This window comes from Heptranchias perlo, chromosome 13 (assembly GCF_035084215.1).
Source record: "Heptranchias perlo isolate sHepPer1 chromosome 13, sHepPer1.hap1, whole genome shotgun sequence".
In the NCBI taxonomy this organism is placed as follows: Eukaryota; Metazoa; Chordata; class Chondrichthyes; order Hexanchiformes; family Hexanchidae; genus Heptranchias; species Heptranchias perlo.
The window spans coordinates 34,347,805-34,366,360 of record NC_090337.1 but is presented as its reverse complement, the minus strand read 5'-3'; the positions used below and the strand labels follow the sequence as shown (position 1 = coordinate 34,366,360).

Genomic DNA, 18,556 nt, shown 5'->3' with positions numbered 1-18,556 from the left:
ACAACCATGACAAACCCTCAAACACCCTTGTGCATCCCCTTCATGCTCACGACACGTTTGCCTTACGCTGCCTACTGCACATATGTGATGCATGCCCTGTGGCTGCAGCACAGGTAGTGGCAGGTTGAGTGAGGCTGGCCGTGAAAGAGATGCATGAGAGGGTGAGTACGAGATCGAGCCATGAGATTGTATGAGGATTGGGTTGAGTGGTAGTGGCGGGATGAGTACTGGCGAGGTGAGTAGGTGCAGGTACGATGAGGATGAGGTTTGAGTGGGTATGAGGGGTGATGTGACAGAGTAGTGTTGGCAGTGCAGAAGGAGATGTGGGTTGGGGGCAGTGATGTGGCAGACGGAGTGTGGGGGAAAGAGTAAGTGTACTCACTTTGGCTGACCTACTGAGGTCATTGGAGCGCCTCCTGCACTGTATGCAGGTGGGCGATATGTTGGTGGTGCAGGTGACCTCCTCTGCCACCTCGAGCCAGGCCTTCCTGGTGGCAGAGGCAGGCCGCTTCCTCCCGCCCGCCGGGAGGAAGATCTCTGTCCTCCCCCTCCTCCTCACCCCATGTATTGATATCTGGAGTGAGGCATCATTAAACTGGGAGCAGCCTTCCCCCTGGGCTGCTCCATGCTGTGATTTTTTCTGTTTGTTGCAGCATCTGTCAGTGGAGGACTGCCCCTTTAAATAGAGCTCCTCTAGCTGACAGATCTTACTGCACATGCGCAGTCCGCCCGACGCGCAGATCAGCAGTGGGGAATCCGGAGGAGCAGGTAAGTGGATCCAATTAGTGGATTGGATGCTACAATTGCGCGGGAAGCTGACTAATTTCACCTGGCGCGTTACGCACGCGCCCGATAGCCCCCCCGCCGAGAACCCGCAGCCCTGCTAACATCGGGCCCTATGTCTTTAGACCTATCTTTTTAAGATTGCTAGTCATCTTAGTTTTATTTTGCACTAAGGCCCTATTTGTTTTTCGCTCTTGTTTTCTCTGCCTTCCACTATTGCATCTTCCCTTTCTGTCTTTTGTTTCTAACCTTGTTTCCCCCTCCTCTGTCTCCCTGCTCAGGTTCCCATCCCCCTGCCATTCTAGTTTAAACCTTCCCCTACATAGCCAAAACAGTAAGAAATAAGCCATAAGAAGTTGTCATCAAACCACACTTTAAGTACTGTGCCCAGTTCTGGTGACTAAGAGATATTAATATACTGGAGGCAGTGCAGAGAGCAACCTTGAGGCTGATCCCAAGTTTCAAGAGGATTGAGTTATGGAGAAAGACTGGAGAAACTTGAGCTCTTCAGCCTAGAAGGAATCATGGAATGAAACAGCACAGAAGGAGGCCATTCGGCCCATCGTGCCTGTGCCAGCTCTTTGAAAGAGCTATCCAATTAGTCCCACTCCCCTGCTCTTTCCCCATAGCCCTGCAAATTTTTCCCCTTCAAGTATTTATCCAATTCCCTTTTGAAAATTATTATTGAATCTGCTTCCCCACCCATTCAGGCAGTGCATTCCAGATCATTGCAATTCGTTGCGTAAAAAAATGTTTTCCTCATTTCGCCTGAGGTTCTTTTGCCATTTACCTTAAATCTGTGTCCTCTGGTTACCGACCCTTCTGCCACTGGAAACAGTTTCTCCTTATTTACTCTTATCAAAACCCTTCATGATTTTGAACACCTCTATCAAATCTTTCCTTAACTTTCTCTGCTCTAAGGAGAACAACCCCAGATTCTCCAATCTCTCCACATAACAGATGTCTTTCACCCCTGGTACGTTGTCGTAAATCTCCTCTACACCCTTTCTAAGGCCTTGACATCCTTCCTAAAGTGTGGTGCCCAGAATTGGCCACAATACACTGGCTAGGGCCTAACCAGTGTTTTATAAAGGTTTAGCATAACATCCTTGCTTTTGTGCTCTATGCCTCTTTTTATAAAGCCAAGGATTCTGTATGCCTTTTTAACAGCCTTCTCAATTTGTCCTGCCACTTTCAAAGACTTGTATATGTACACCCCCAGGCCTCTCTGTACCTGCACCCCCTTTAAAATTGTACCTTTAGTTTGCATTGCCTCTCCTCATTCTTCCTATCAAAATGAATCACTTCACACTTCCCTGTGTTAAAATTCATCTGCCGTGTAGCTGCCCATTTCATCATTCTGTATGTCCTCCTGAAGTCTGTTACTATCCTCCTCACTGTTTACTACATTTTCGAGTTTCATGTCATCTGCAAACTTTGAAATTACGCCCTGTATACCCAAGTCCAGGTCATTAATATATATCAAAAACAGCAGCGGTCCCAACACCGACCCCGGGAGACACCACTGCACACTTCCCTCCAGTCTGAAAAACAACCGTTCACCACTACTCTCTGTTTTCTGTCCCTTTTCGTATCCAAGCAGCAACTGCCCCTTTAATCCCATGGGCTTTAATTTTGCTGACCAGTCTATTATGTGGTACTTTGTCAAGCACCTTTTGAAAGTCCATATACACAATATCAACTGTACTACCCTCATCAACCCTCTCCGTGACTTCATTATTTGCCTCTGTTTCGTGTACAAGGATACCGAAATCCCCCTGAATTCCAAATTTAACAGTTTCTCACCATTTAAAAAAAATATGGGGATTGGGCGGGAAAGTGGAGTTGAGGTCGAAGATCAGCCATGATCTTATTGAATGGCGGAGCAGCCGCAAGGGGCCATATGGCCTACTCCTGATCCTATTTCTTATGTTCTTAAAGAACTCAATCAAGTTAGGCAAACACAATTTGCCTTTAACAAATCTGTGCTCGCTTTCATTAATTACTCCATATTTTTCCAAGTGCCAATTAATTTTGTCCCGGATTAAAGTCTCTCAAAGTTTCCCCACCACTGACATTAGGCTGACCGGCCTGTAGATGCCAGGTTTATCACTCCTCCCTTTGAACAGGGATGTAACATTTGCAATCCTCCAGTCCTCTGGCACATCTCCCATATCTAGGGAGGATTACAAAATAGTGGTCAGAGCCGCTGCAATTTCCACCCTTGCTTCCCTCAGCAACCTAGGATGCATCCCATCCGGACCAGGTGACTTTTCTACTTTGAGGACTGCCAACCTTTTTAGTACCTTCTTTATCTATTTTTATCCTATCTAATTTCTCTACTATCTCCTCCTTTACTGTGACATTGGCAGCATCCTCTTCTTTAGTGAAGACAGATGCAAAGTACTCCTTTAGTACTGAATTTTGAAGCTGACATTTATCATAAGCCTCCTTTTTCTGTTTCATTTTAATCTCTATCTTTAGTCATCCAGGGAGCTCTAGCTTTGGATGCCCTTCCTTTCATCCTCGTGGGAATGTATCTAGTCTGTTCCCGAACTATCTCTTCTTTTTAAAGGCCTGCCATTGCTCATTTACTGTTTTACCTGCCAATCTGATTCCAGTCCACCTGGGCCAGATCCCATTTCAACTCATTGAAATTAGCCCTCCTCCAGTTGGGTATTTTCACATTTGATTGTTCCTTATCCTTTTCCATAACTACTCTAAACCTAATGATATTGTGATCACTGTTTCCCAAATGCTCTCCCATTGAAATATGCTCCACTTGCCCCACTTCATTCCCCAGAACTAGATCCAGCACTGCTTCCTTCCACGCTGGGCTGGAAACATACTGATCAAGAAAGTTCTCTTGCACACATTTCAGGAATTCCTCCCCCTTTTTGCCCTTTACACTGTTATTTTCTCAGATAACTGAAGTCCCCCATTATCACTACTCTAAAGTTCTTGCACCTTTCTGCAGTTTGCCTGCAAATTTGCTCCTCTATCTCTTTTCCAATATTTGGTGGCCTATAGAATACACCCACCAGTGTAATAGCTCCTCTATTGTTCCATAATTCTAACCAAATAGACTGTCTTCGAACCCTCAAGTACATCATCCCTTTCTAGTGCTGTAACAGTATCTTTAATCAATACTGCTGCCCCCCCCACTTTTTTTCCCTATCTTTCCTAAATATATTGTAGCCAGGAATACTAAATGCACATTCCTCCCCTTGTTTCAGGTCTCTGTTATTGCCACTATATTATAATCCCATGTGGCTACTTGTGCCTGCAGCTCACTAACCTTATTTACCATGCTCCATGGATTTATGCACATGCACTCTAAACTCATCTTAGTCTGCCTCACATTCCCCCCCCATATCTGATCCCTCCTATTTCTGAACTAATTTTTATTCTAATGCTGTTGTCTCTCCCAGTCCTCTGTGCACCTTGTATCTCCTCTCAAATGCTTCATCCTAGTGCCCCTCCCCCTACCAAATTAGTTTAAACCCTCCCCCTCAGCACTAGTTAACCTCCCTGCAAGGACATTGGTCCCAGCCCTGTTGAGATGCAACCCGTCCATCTTGTACAGGCCCCTCCTTCCCCAGAACTGGTCCCAGTGCTCCAGGAATCTGAAGCCCTCCCTCCTGCACAATTTCTCCAGCCATGCATTAACCTGGCTTATTTTACTGTTACTATACTCACTAGCACGCGGCATTGAGAGTAATCTTGCTCTTTAACTTTCTCCCTAGCTTCTGAAACTCTGCCTGTAGGACCTCAACCCTTTTGCTACCTATGTCCTTGGTTCCAACATGGACCACTTCTGGCTGTTCCCCTTACCCCCCCCCCCCCCCCCCCCCGCGCAGAATTTTCTGCACCTGTTACGTGATATCCTTTACCCTGGCACCAGGGAGGCAACACACCATGTTAGACTCACGTCGGCGGTTGCAGAAATGCCTGTCTATCCCCCTGACTATCATAGAATCATAGAAGTTACAACATGGAAACAGGCCCTTCGGCCCAACATGTCCATGTCGCCCAGTTTATACCACTAAGCTAGTCCCAATTGCCTGCACTTGGCCCATATCCCTCTATACCCATCTTACCCATGTAACTGTCCAAATGCTTTTTAAAAGACAAAATTGTACCCGCCTCTACTACTGCCTCTGGCAGCTCGTTCCAGACACTCACCACCGAATCCCTTATAATCACTGCATTCTTACACTTTGCTGTGTCCCCCTGTGCAGTCATTTACCCCACAGTGCTGTGGATGTGTTCTAGACTACACTCCCCCGCGGTGCCGTCGCCCTCACTATCAGCACTGAAAACCAGTTTGAGAGTGCCACACCCCCGGAGGATTCCAGCACTGCCTGCCTCTTCCTACCCTGCCGGATGGCCACCCACTTACTATCTTCCTGAACGCTCTGTGCTGCGAGGTGACCACCTCCTGGAATGTGTGCTCCAGGAAATTTTCAGCCTCCCATATGCCCTGCAGTGACTCCAGCCGATCCTCAAGGTCAGAAACCTCAAGCTCGAGCAACTGGAAGCACTTCCTGCACACATGAAGCATCCTGGAGTTCCTACATGACACATGAATTGCAGGCAACAGGTCTCAGCTATCACATCATTTTGCTTAAATGATGTGATAGCTGATGTGTGTGTGTGTGTATGTGTATAGTATCACCGTACTCCTATTTATTTATGTGTACCAGATTTTTATTTGATGCAGTTCGGATCCCTTTAATGTTGGTATCCTCTCTTTAATTTTACTTTTATCCCCTTAGACCTAATTAATTACTCTGATTATATATTTACTTATTTACTGTTGCCCCTTGGTTTAAGTTACTTAGCATCTCCTTTCCCCTTTGCACTAAATTCCCACTCTCTCCAAATTCCTGTCGTCACTCTGTTTAGCAAACCACTCCATTTAGCGGATTCACCCAACTCTCACCAAGCTCTAAAGCTCAGAGATGAAAGGCATCTGAGAGGTGATCTTAGAGGTATGTAAGACTGTTAAGGGAATGCAGTATTACTTTAAATTAAATTGCAAAAGTGGGACAAGGGGACACTGATTCAACTTGTAAAAGGTAAATTTCAGACTGTTAGCAGGAAGTACCTCTTGACACAAAGATTGATCAGCACTAGAATGGATACCCAGATAGAGTATTGGGGTGCAAACTCTAGAATCATTAAAGAAACAATTAGATGCTGAAATGGGGCAACTGTAGGGTTTTTCTGGATAAATAAATTAAAATAGACTGAATGGCTTTCCTCTTAGGTAATTAACCTGTAATTTTGTAATATTTGGAAGAAATTTGCATATTGTACATGAGACAATGAGCTGCAAGAAATTTATAATAAATATCACACAGGATTATGATGATCAAGAAAAGCATGCACATATACTGGTTTTACTTTATTACTAGTGGATCTCCTGTGTGGTTGCTTGCAGTGAGTCACAGGTTACTCTGTTCCAAAGGAGGTGATTACAAAGAATTTACAGCACAGAAACAGGCCATTTGGCCCAACTGGTCTGTGCTGGTGTTTATGCTCCACATGAGCCTCTTCCCACCCTACTTCATCTAACCCTATCAGCATTTCCTTCTATTCCTTTCTCCCTCGTGTACTTATCTAGCTTCCCCTTAAATGCATCTATGCTATTCACCTCAACTACTCCATGTGGTAGCAAGTTCCACATTCTAGCCACTCTTTGGGTAAAGAAGTTTCTCCTGAATTCATTATTGGATTTATTAGTGACTTTTTATATTTATGACCCCTATTTTTGAACTCCCCCACAAATGGAAACATCTTCTCTACATCTAACCCATCAAACCCTTTCAGTATTTTAAAGACCTCTATTAGGTTAAAAAATACCTCTTCATGGAGAAAAGAACCCCAGCCTGTTCAGTCTTTCCTGATAGGTATAACTTCTCAGTTCTGGTATCATTCTTGTAAATCTTTTTTTGTACCTTCTCCAGAGCCTCCATATCCTTTTTGTAATGATGGAGATCAGAACTGTACATGGTACTCCAAGCATGGTCTAACCATGGCTCGATACAAGTTTAACATAACTTACAAAGAATGTACAGTACAGAAAGAGGCCATTCAGCCCAACAGGTCAATTAATTAAATAAAATCTGGAATTTAAAAAAAAACTTGTATCAGTAATGGTGGTCATAAAACCACCCGATTGTTGTAAAAACCCATCTGGTCCTTTAGGGAAGGAAACCTGCTGTCCTTACCCAGTCTGGCCTATATGTGATTCCAGACCCACTGCAATGTGGCTGATTCTTAATCGCCCTCTGAAATGACCTAGCAAGCCTCTCATTTGTACAATCTCGCTACGAAAAGTCATAATAAGAATAAAACCGGACGGACCACCAGCATCGGACCACCAGGCACCGGACACGACAAAGGCAAACCAAGCCCAGTCGACCCTGCAAAATCCTCCTCACTAACATCTGGGGACTTGTGCCAAAATTGGGAGAGCTGTCCCACAGACTAGTCAAGCAACAGCCTGACAGCCATACTTCACCACACGGACGACAGCGGTTCAAGAAGGCGGATCACCACCACCTTCTCAAGGGCAATGAGGGATGGGCAATAAATGCTGGCCTCGCCAGCGACGCCCACAAACCATGAACGAATTTTTAAAAAACTCACAGAATCATACCTTTCAGCCAATGTCCCAGACTCTTCCATCACCATCCCTGGGTCTGTCCTGTCCCACCGGCAGGACAGACCTACCAGAGGTGGCGGTACAATGATATACAGTCAGGAGGGAGTGGCCCTGGGAGTCTTCAACATTGACTCGAGACGCCATGAAATCTCGTGGCATCAGGTCAAACATGGGCAAGGAAACCTCCTGCTGATTACCACCTACTGCCCTCCCTCAGCTGATGAATCAGTCCTCCTCCATGTTGAGCACCACTTGGAGGAAGCACTGAGTGCAGCAAGGGCGCAGAATGTACTCTGGGTGGGGGAACTTCAATGTCCATCACCAAGAGTGGCTCGGTAGCACCACTACTGACCGAGCAGGCCGAGTCCTGAAGGACATAGCTGCCAGACTGGGCCTGCGGCAGGTGGTGAGCAAACCAACACGAGGGAAAAACCTACTTGACCTCGTCCTCACCAATCAACCTGTCGCAGATGCATTTGTCCATGATGGTATTGGTAGGAGTGACCTCCGCATAGTCCTTGTGGAGACGAAGTCCCGTCTTCACACTAAGGACACCATCCAACGTGTTGTGTGGCACTACCACCATGCTAAATGGGATAGATTCAGAACAGATCTAACAGCTCAAAACTGGGCATCAGCAGCAGCAGGTTTGTATTCCTGCACAATCTGTAACCTCATGGCCTAGCATATTCCTCACTGTACCATTACCAACAATGAGAAGTGTAGAAGAACATGCTGGGAGCAGCACCAGGCGTACCTGAAAATGAGGTGCCAACCTGGTGAAGCTACAACTCAGGACTACATGTATGCTAAACAGCAGAAGCAACATTCTATAGACAGAGCTAAGCGATTCCACAACCAATGGATCAGATCAAAGCTCTGCAGTCTTGCCACATCCAGTCGTGAATGGTGGTGGACAATTAAACAACTAATGAGAGGAGGAGGCCCTGTGAACATCCCCATCCTCAATGATGGCAGAGTCCAGCACGTGAGTGCAAAACACAAGGCTGAAGCATTTGCAACCACCTTCAGCCAGAAGTGCCGAGTGGATGATCTAACTCGGCCTCCTCCTGATATCCCCACCATCACAGAAGGCAGTCTTCAGCCAATTTGATTCACCCCACGTGATATCAAGAAACGGCTGAGTGCATTGGATACAACAAAGGCAATGGGCCCCGACGACATCCCGTTGTAGTGCTGAAGACTTGTGCTCCAGAACTAGCCGCGCCTCTAGCCAAATTGCTCCAGTACAGCTACAACACTGGCATCTACCCAACAATGTGGAAAATTACCCAGATATGTCCTGTCCACAAAAAGCAGCACAAATCCAATCGGCCAATTACTGCCCCATCAGTCTACTCTCAATCATCAGCAAAGTGATGGAAGGTGTTGTCGGCAGTGCTATCAAGCTGCACTTACTCACCAATAACCTGCTCACCGATGCTCAATTTGGGTTCTGCCAGGACCACTCGGCTCATTACAGCCTTGGTCCAAACATGGACAAAAGAGCTGAATTCCAGAGGTGAGGTGAGAGAGACTGCCCTTGACATCAAGGCAGCATTTGACCGAGTGTGGCACCAAGGAGCCCTAGTAAAATTGAAGTCAATGGGAATCAGGGGGAAAACTCTGCAGTGGCTGGAGTCGTACCTAGCACAAAGGAAGATGGTAGTGGTTGTTGGAGGCCAATCATCTCAGCCCCAGGACATTGCTGCAGGAGTTCCTCAGGGCAGTGTCCAAGGCCCATCCATCTTCAGCTGCTTCATCAATGACCTTCCCTCCATCATAAGGTCAGAAATGGGGATGTTCGCTAACGATTGCAGTGTTCAGTTCCATTCTCAACCCCTCAGATAATAAAGCAGTCCGTGCCTGCGTGCAGCAAGACCTGGACAACATCCAGGCTTGGGCTGATAAGTGGCAAGTAACATTTGCGCCACACAAGTGCCAGGCAATGACCATCTCCAAGAAGAGAGAGTCTAACCACATTCCCATGACATTCAAAGGCATTACCATTGCTGAATTCCCCCACCATCAACATCCTGGGGGGTCACCATTGACCAGAAACTTAACTGGACCAGCCGCATAAATACTGTGGCTACAAGAGCAGGTCAGCGGCTGGGTATTCTGCGGTGAGTGCCTCACTTCCTGACTCCCCAAAGCTTTTCCACCGTCTTCAAGGCACAAGTCAGGAGTGTGATGGAATACAATCCACTTGCCTGGATGAGTGCAGCTTCAACAACACTCAAGAAGCTCGACACCATCCAGGACAAAGCAGCCTGCTTGATTGGCACCCCATCCACCACCCTAAACATTCACTCCCTTCACCACTGGCGCACCATGGCTGCAGTGTGTACTATCTTTCGGATGCACTGCAGCAACTCGCCACGGCTTCTTCAACAGCACCTCCCAAACCCGCGACCCCACCACCCTAGAAGGACAAGGGCAGCAGGCACATGGGAACAACACCACCTACATGTTCCCCTCCAAGTCACACACCATCCCGTCTTGGAAATATATCGCCATTCCTTCATCGCGGCTGGGTCAAATCCTGGAACTCCCTACCTAACAGCACTGTGGGAGAACCTTCACTACACGGAATGCAGCAGTTCAAGAAGGTGGCTCACCACCACCTTCTCAAGGGCAATAGGGATGGGCAATAAATGCTGGCCTTGCCAACAATGCCCACATCCCATGAACGAATAAAAAAAATGCTGTTGTTTATGCTGCACGTGAGCCTCCTCCCACCCTTCTTCATCTAACCCTATCAACATATCCTTCTATTCCCTTCTCCGTCATGTCTTTATCTAGTTTCCCCTTAAATGCATCAATGCTAGTCACCTCAACTACTCCCTGTGGTAGCGAGTTCCACATTCTTACCACTCTCTGGGTGAAGACGTTTCTCCTGAATTCCCTATTGGATTTATTAGTGACTGTCTTATATTTATGGCCCCTAGTTTTGGTCTCCCCCCACAAATGGAAACATTTCTATATCTACCCTATCAAACCCTTTCATAATCTTGAAGACCTCTATCAGGTCACCCCTCAGTCTTCTCTTTTCTAGAGAAAAGACTCCCAGCCTAGTCAATCTTTCCTTATAGGTATAACCTAAACTTCTCTGCTTTCCAATTCTATTCCTGTAGAAATGAACCCCAGTGCTTTGCTGCATTTTTTATGGCCTTGTTAACCTGCCTTGCTATTTATAATGATTTGTGAATCTGAATCCCTAGACCCCATTGCATCGTGAATGAAATCATTTTTTTAAAGAATTTTGCCCAGAGACAGTAAAGTAAATGCTATTGATTAGTTCCTGGAAAATAAATAGTGTTTTCTTTACCCATTGCAGATATATAAATAAATAAATAGACACAGTTGTATAAATAAATCTGTTTATATGAAACTTCAGCATAAATGAAAAAAGAAGGCGCTATAACCATTTAGAATACATTAAAAACAGAAAGCTTCCACTTTTAAATTTGGAAAATTAGTTCAGAAAACATTGGAGTTTGTCCTTTACCTTGAAGAGATTGCCTATGGACTAGCAGTAAATGAAGACATGGTTACGGTAATAAACATATAAATTGCATAAATAGACAACCCCAGTATATACTATTTTCCTGTCAAAATTGACTAAACATTCAAAAGATAATACTTTACACTTTCATATTTTATACTTAAATAAAACCGTAAACTTTATTTGTATCTTCAACCAAATATGGTTTACTGTCTTTGTACATGGTGTTTAACAGCATCAGGGAGGGGGTCTCGTGGGTTTTCGCAGCATTGCTGTGTGGGTTGGTAATAGTTTACTTATGAACCATTTTGCTCAAAAAAGCTTCCAAAATTCATCTTCCCTTCCGTTACTTTGTTTTTCCTTAGCCACTGCAATTAGATAAATAGCTGGCACAGTTGTATAATTAAATGTTTCTGTTTTCAATTCTAAGGACAAACAAAGCATAGGTGGCGTACCCAAAGTCAGTCAGTCTCTCTCTGCCACCTAAAAATATGTCTCTACCTGGAAGAACCTTTTTAAAATGTTAGATGTGACAATAATATCAACTACAATTCCAGGTACGTGATACATTCCAGTCGTCAGTGTATGGAGTAAGAGTTCTCGGTTATGATCTTTGGGTTAACCAGTGGATATTGGGCAGAGAAAGGTATACTGCAGATGGCAGGGGATTCGAGGTCCGCTTACAGGAATGACTGGTGACATTAAACCAAAATATCCACTATAAAAACCTGAAAATAGTGACTGCCCTTTTACCAATGATACCTTCATTCAGACTCTCCTGTACTTTTCTTTTTACATCCACGTGGCTGTAGCACTAGATTGAAACCCCATCCCACTGCTGGCAAACCTTTGGCTCCCATCCAGGATCACAGGTCCACCCTCTGCATCCTGATAAATTATGATGTTTCTGATGATATGATGTTACTTGGCATAACACCCTGCTTTTATTAAATGTCTGACTCATTGTGAGCAATGCCATGGGAGATCTTTTAATGATGCTTGAAAGTTCATTGCACGCAGGAAGGAACATTGTAGGTTCACAATTCCTCATGTGGGTTTTGTTGTTAGTCAGGGAAATGCACCAAGTGATAGCTGGAAGAGATGGATGAGATACAAGACCTAGTTGCCCCAAGATTATTAGTGCAGGTCCCTGGATTACTAGTCCTGTAACATAATCACTACATTACTGCATCCTGCACAATCTGAATTCAGCTAAAATAGTCACTGCTCTAGGCAAAAGTATCAAATCCAAGCTCAGGCTTGTGAGAGAGGCTCTGGCTTTGAAGTAAAAACTTTAATGAAGGCATTATAAGACATAAAAAAAACAACTAAATGAATGAATTTAATCATGTTACTGTGACATGTATTTTTGATTTTTTTTTGCTTTTTAAAAAAATCTTTGGAAATTAGAAATTTCAGTTATTGAGGAGAAATGGCAATGATTTTTTTTCTAGAAAGCATTTTGTGTGATTTGTGGAAAACAGATACTCCAGACACAGCTAGCCTGTTTAAGTATTTGACTTAAAATATATTTTTTTAGTTTGGTTCCCATGGTAATTCATTTTCTGTGCTTGCTTCCTTCCTTCCTCTCTCCACCAAGTATAAAGGTATTGGACTCCTTGTGGGTCACCTGATGATTCCTCTCATATAGCTAAATATGGCTGTTAAATAGTTTAGAAGGGGTTATCATGTGGCTGCAAACCAAAATCTCTTTGTTTTGATTTCTTTGCAGCTCGGGTTCCTAAAAAGATCCTGAAATGTAAAGCCGTTTCCAGAGAACTAAACTTTTCCTCATCTGAACAGATGGAAAAATTCAGGCTAGAACAAAAAGTTTTCTTCAAAGGACAGTGCTTAGAAGGTGATTATCTTGTATTTAGTTGTGTCACTAGCATTATGTTAATGGTGGGCTGCATAAAAAAATTATGCAAACATCAGTTATTCAGGTAATAAAGCATTATCTGACCCAGGCATAATTTATAGAATAACTATGGCAAATAAATTCTAGTATTTAGTCATTTTTCATATATATATATATATATATATATATATATATATGTTTTCATATATATATATATATATATATATATATATGAACAAATAATTCACAATGAACATCTTTTTTATTTTGCTTATTTAACCATGCATAGTATTGAGGGACCAGAAAAGTCAATGACAGTGTAAATGTTCATCTACTTACATTAATAACTTTAGTCCTCCCTTAGGAACCTTGGCGATGGTCATATTTTTGCTAATGGGTATTAGTGAAGTGGGTAAAGTAAGCGAATTCAGATGGGACTTTCCACTAGAACTGAAAACCTTTCTATGCTATTATGGAATGTAAATAAACTTGGATACTGCTTCTTCACTAATCCATAATTTTTCCTATAGGTGGCTTCACTTCAGGGTTAGAAGATCAGAGGCAGTGCACAAATATTCAGGAAGTTAACTTATTAAGCTGAATGCTGTACAGGGCAATTTTTGCTACATCCTCAGCAGAGACTGATATATTCTCACTATTCAGCAACTTCAGGGAAAATAGCACTGAAAACCTAATAGTTGTGCTGCTATGCAGGAGGGACTTAACTTGATGCCTGTTGGTACTATTTTTGTTCTATCTATGCTGAACCAGTATTAAACTGGTTTGATCTTGCGTTGTTCTGCATTTCATGGCTTTAGATGGCCATTCGCGTTAGGACATTAGAGAGCCAAAATAAAACAATGAAATTCAATAATCTTTGCTTATTATGTACCTTGTCTTGGAACTTTCTCCTTGCAATTCTTAGCATTTGTCAGTTTAGACTGGGTCACTAACAAATTGGTGGAAATACACAGCTTGTCATTTGTAAAGAGAAAAGATAATTTATGAAGTTTCAAGTGTGTACCTTTCTTATCTCTTTTTACAGATGCCATCTGACCTGCTGTGCATTTTTCATTTTTACTAAACACGGTGCTATTTTGGTGGCACTCAAACAAACATACTAAAAGAGGGATGGGAAAAGACCATTTTGTCCTTTAAGTCTGTCCCATTCAGAAATGGTGTTGTCAAGTACACTATTGACCCATCCACTAATTATGTAATGTCCTGGGAGGGGTAAAAAAACACGGAAAAACTCTTGGAACTTCCTCTTTCAATTCCCTAAAGCAATCAAGGAAAGCCGCAAGAAACTATGGTAACTGATAAATTCTTCTACAGCCAGCCGACCTATAGCTTACCCTCTGCAACTGGAAATGTCCTCCTTTCTCAAGAACTCGTCCAGCTCCCTTTCAAAGGATTGCAGGGAATCCATGCATACTTTGGTAATCTGTTCCAGAGGCTGATGACTCTGTAAACATAAATACTTTCTAACATGTACCCTAACTCTTTCCCCTAGTCTTACCATTCCTATCATCTCAGATAGACAAAATCTTTTATCATTTTAAAAACCTCAATCATTTCCTTTCTAGGCCTGCGTTTTTTAATGAAAATAGCCCTAACTCCTTGACCCTATCCTGATAAATAATACCTGAAAACATTTTGGTTGCCATCCTGTGTAGCTTCTCCAGAACCTTAATATCCCTGCCACGTGTAGAGACCATAACTGAACGCAATACTCCTAAGTGCAGCTACACTAAAAGTTTGTACTGCTTAAATATGGTGTTCTTAGTTTTATATTAATGTATTGTGTTAGCAATACAACCAGGTATCCCTTTTGCTCTGTAATCTTTAATGGGTACCCCTGTATTGTATACACATGCTTGGAATTTTCCAAACCCAAATGCAAAATACTGCACTTATCCATATTGAAGGAAATCTGTCACTACCATCTTCATCCTAGGGGTTTTCCAGTAGGCACCTTTTCAATCATTTTACAGTGTTTGTAAGAAAATCCACAAAGCTAAAGCATGGGTAATACTTGTAGATTCACTGGCTTGTCAATCTTGCTTGGTGAGTGTTGATCTTAACTTTACCATTCAACATTTGTTTCCAGGAAGGGTTGCTTTTCACAATCTCTAGCACTTGTGTTTGACATTTGGAGTGTTGAGAGAAAAAAATTAAACAATCACAGGTGGTTTTGATATTGTTATAACCTCCTAGGCCGAGGAAGCCTCAACAGTAGTTTATGAATGCCCATGAACATCTTCAAGTATTAGTCACCTTCCACGACAAAAATATTCTTGACTGCTGAAGTTTCATATGTACTGCGCTTTCTTCAACTGGGTTTTCAGAAGGGACTTTCCTGTGGACTTGAATAGTGCTGGATGGCAGCACTTGGTGTCTTTCCAGGGATTTAACTGAGGCTTATCCATCATCCTACTGTTAACTGGATTCTTTGGCACGGTATTATTTGTGGGTTCATTGTCCTCGGGTGTATACTGCCAAAGTTTTGATTAATACAATTTTAAACCTTTCATTTCCTTTCCCTTTGTGCCTCTGCTGCACACACAAATTTCCAACCTCAGACAGCTTTTCATTGAGCCTCATATCTTCAATTTTTCTGGGAGAATTGGTCTCTTTATGTGGTTCACCGGGGCTATTGCCTTTTCATCTTAGCATTGTGCCATGTTGCTGTCATACTCTGGAGCAAAAGCACCATCACTTCCATCGTCTTCCAGAATAATCAGAAAGACTTGCATTTACATAGTGCAAGGAGATCACTCACTAGTTAACCTGTTTTTGGTGGTCTTGGCTGAGGGTGGATTGTTGGCCAGGACACTGAGAGAACAACCTACTCTTCGAATAGTGACATGGAATCTTTAACATCTATCTGAATTACTAAAATAGAGGTCTTGGCTTAACATCTCATGCGAAGGATGGCACCTCTGATAATTTCCATTCCCTCAGTATTGCATTGTAGTCTCAGCCTAGATTATGTACTCAAGTGCTGAAGTGGCTCTTCAATGCACAACCTTCCAACTCAGAGGCTGAGAGTGCCATCAACTGAATTAAGCTGTCACCAGGATGCCAACCGGACCAAACTGAGGATGAACATAAAATAGCTGATATGTTCAATGATTATTTCCATGTATTCATTACGTAGGATTAATGACTACAACATGATGTGGAAGTGCTAGATGGACAAAAGGGATCACTTTCAAAAAGATGACAAAACAGACCCAGGCAATTCCACATCCTTTACTGTTGCATTAATACTGGGTAAGATAATAGAATTGACTATCTGAGGATTACCTGTATGATAATCTAATAATTGGCATCCAACACAGACTGAGAATAGGAAGATTCTGCTTGACAAAGTTTCTAGACATTTTGAGGGAGTGACATCCTACGTATAATGCGAAAACCCTTACTACGTGGTATATCTAAATTTCCAAAAAGCGATTGACAATGTTCTGCATGAAAGGCAGCTACTTAAGCTTAATGTGGTGAGGATTGAAATTAGAATCTGCAAAGGATAAGAAATTGGCTAAAAGGTAGACTGCAGCTTTAGGGGCGTGATGTTGGAGTAATGTGGAGAGAGTGCTGAGTGAAGTGCCTAACGGATTGGTTTTGGGATGTCAACTTTTTCTAACTTGTGTTAACAACTTGGATTCAGACGCTTAATGCAAATTTGTCAGATTTACAGACAATACCAAACTGGGAGGAGAAGCGGGGTAGGGCATCAGTCAACTCTGAAGAGGCAGCCAAGGACCCACAAAATGAATTAGATTAAATATGTACGTGGATGTATCAGTTGCAAATAGAATTGAATATGTATACAAAATGAAAAATTGGGCAACATGCATCCTTTATGAATAGTGTTGAAATAGCTACGGATGAAGTTGAGAGAGATCCAAGGGTTTTGGCTCTATAGTCAACATGTTCAGTCATTACAGAGCAGCAATTAATAAAACAAACCGATTGCTGACCCATGTAGCTAAAATGGTACTGTACAAGTTGGAGTATGTCATTGCTAAAACTGTACAATGCTGGTCAGACTGCATCTTGAATACTCTCAGTTTTGGTAACCGAACCCAGCCCTGGAAGTGGTACAGAGAAGAACTATGAAGGTGAGCAAGCCATGCAGGCAGAATGGCATGCTGAAAGAGAAAAGTAGGTAGGAAAATTAGATTAGTGAAGAAAACCAGGGATCATCTTTACCATCAATGTGTCTCTACATTCGCCTGTTGATTCATTACTGTAGTTACCAAATGGTTGAGACTATAATTCCCAACTTGCACTGTACCTATTCAATACTTAATCCTTCGAAGCAGGACAAGATCTTCCATTTAGAAAGTCATACGGCAGAGGGAAAGTGTCCAACCAGGATTTCATAGTGAGGCCACATAAACTTCAGGAACTGTGCTTCAGATTCTGTATTACCCATGAGAAATGCCAGACGAGATCTAGTTTGGTTAAATAATTTTAAATATTGTACTGAGAGATGGTACTTGTTGTTTTTAATCCTTATGGAACCTTATTTCTATATTTTTTTCTAGAATGGTTTTTTGAATTTGGCTTTGTCATCCCTAACTCCACAAACACTTGGCAATCATTAATAGAAGCAGCACCAGAATCACAGATGATGCCAGCTAATGTGTTAACGTAAGTGACCTGTGATGTGACACCTTATTAGTGTGTTAATACATTTGCCTTAAAAAAAACAGATAAGTTGATCATGAAAATTGAAGTATACTATGATGGAACATACACTGTTATCTGCTGTTGGCCTACCTTTGTTTCATTTTATTTTCCTTACATTTTTTTTAAGTTCCTGGTTTCTTTATCAAATTCTTGATTACCCCCCTATCCTTTTGCTTACCACATCTAAGTAATCCCTAAATCAACAAAGGAAGATTTCATTGGGTAGCTGCCCTTCTAAGAGTATGTAGTATGAATCCATCGTAAAATTTATGTTTTTTTCTCGTGCTTCTATGGTGACCATGAGTCAGTCTCACTGAGTTCGTCAGCTGCTGTTGGAAGTAACTGCAATTTCATGCAGCTCTTGTGTATGCAAGGAAATTTCTCAATTATTAATGAACTAACTTGTGAAAATATCTTTTTTTTTGCTTGATTCATCTTTGTCCCATGTAAGGTTCTGATTTTAAGGTAGGTATACATTTGACATTGGAAGCCATTCTTTGCGTTACTTGGAAGAAAGTGTCAAAGAATGGTTACAGAAGCAGCATACTTGGAGATGGCAATTTGCTGCTGTAAGGCCAGAGGTGTCATTTCATTCCATGCTTTTTGTATTAATCTGCATGGCGACATTAGGGAATCTGTGTCACGTCTTAATGCAGAGGTCTTCACCTTCCACACCTGGACAGTGTAAATAGAAAAAGGAAACCAAAGACATGGCAAATTGCCCTCCCATATACAAAAGATAAGATTGTACCTGGACACATAAATGGGAAAGGGTGTTATTTTTTTTTTAAAAGCATAAAAGATCAAAGATTGCAGTGCCTCATCAAAATCACCCAGGCTATGATGGTGAATGTGAAAAAGGTGGTGGCATCAAAGATCATGGCCACAAGTGGCCCAGGTAAGTATTTAAATTTTTTTTTAAAGGTTCCTTGTGGACCAGGAGGAGCAGGAGTGCCACATAAGGATACCTTGGGCCTCCCCTGCCCCAAGCTTTCTCCCTTTTCCCCGGGCTTCCTTCCCCTTCCCCGATTGC

At 42.6% G+C, this 18,556-nt stretch overlaps 1 protein-coding gene across 1 annotated transcript in view; it reads left to right on the top strand.

The window, feature by feature from the left end:
• pde6d (phosphodiesterase 6D, cGMP-specific, rod, delta) overlaps positions 1-18,556 on the top strand; it is a 62,290-nt gene that overhangs the window by 28,162 nt on the left and 15,572 nt on the right. The window contains exons 3-4 of the mRNA XM_067995305.1: positions 12,697-12,822; positions 17,379-17,484. Of these exons, the coding sequence (XP_067851406.1) occupies positions 12,697-12,822; positions 17,379-17,484 (232 nt within the window). The remainder of the gene's footprint in view (positions 1-12,696; positions 12,823-17,378; positions 17,485-18,556) is intronic.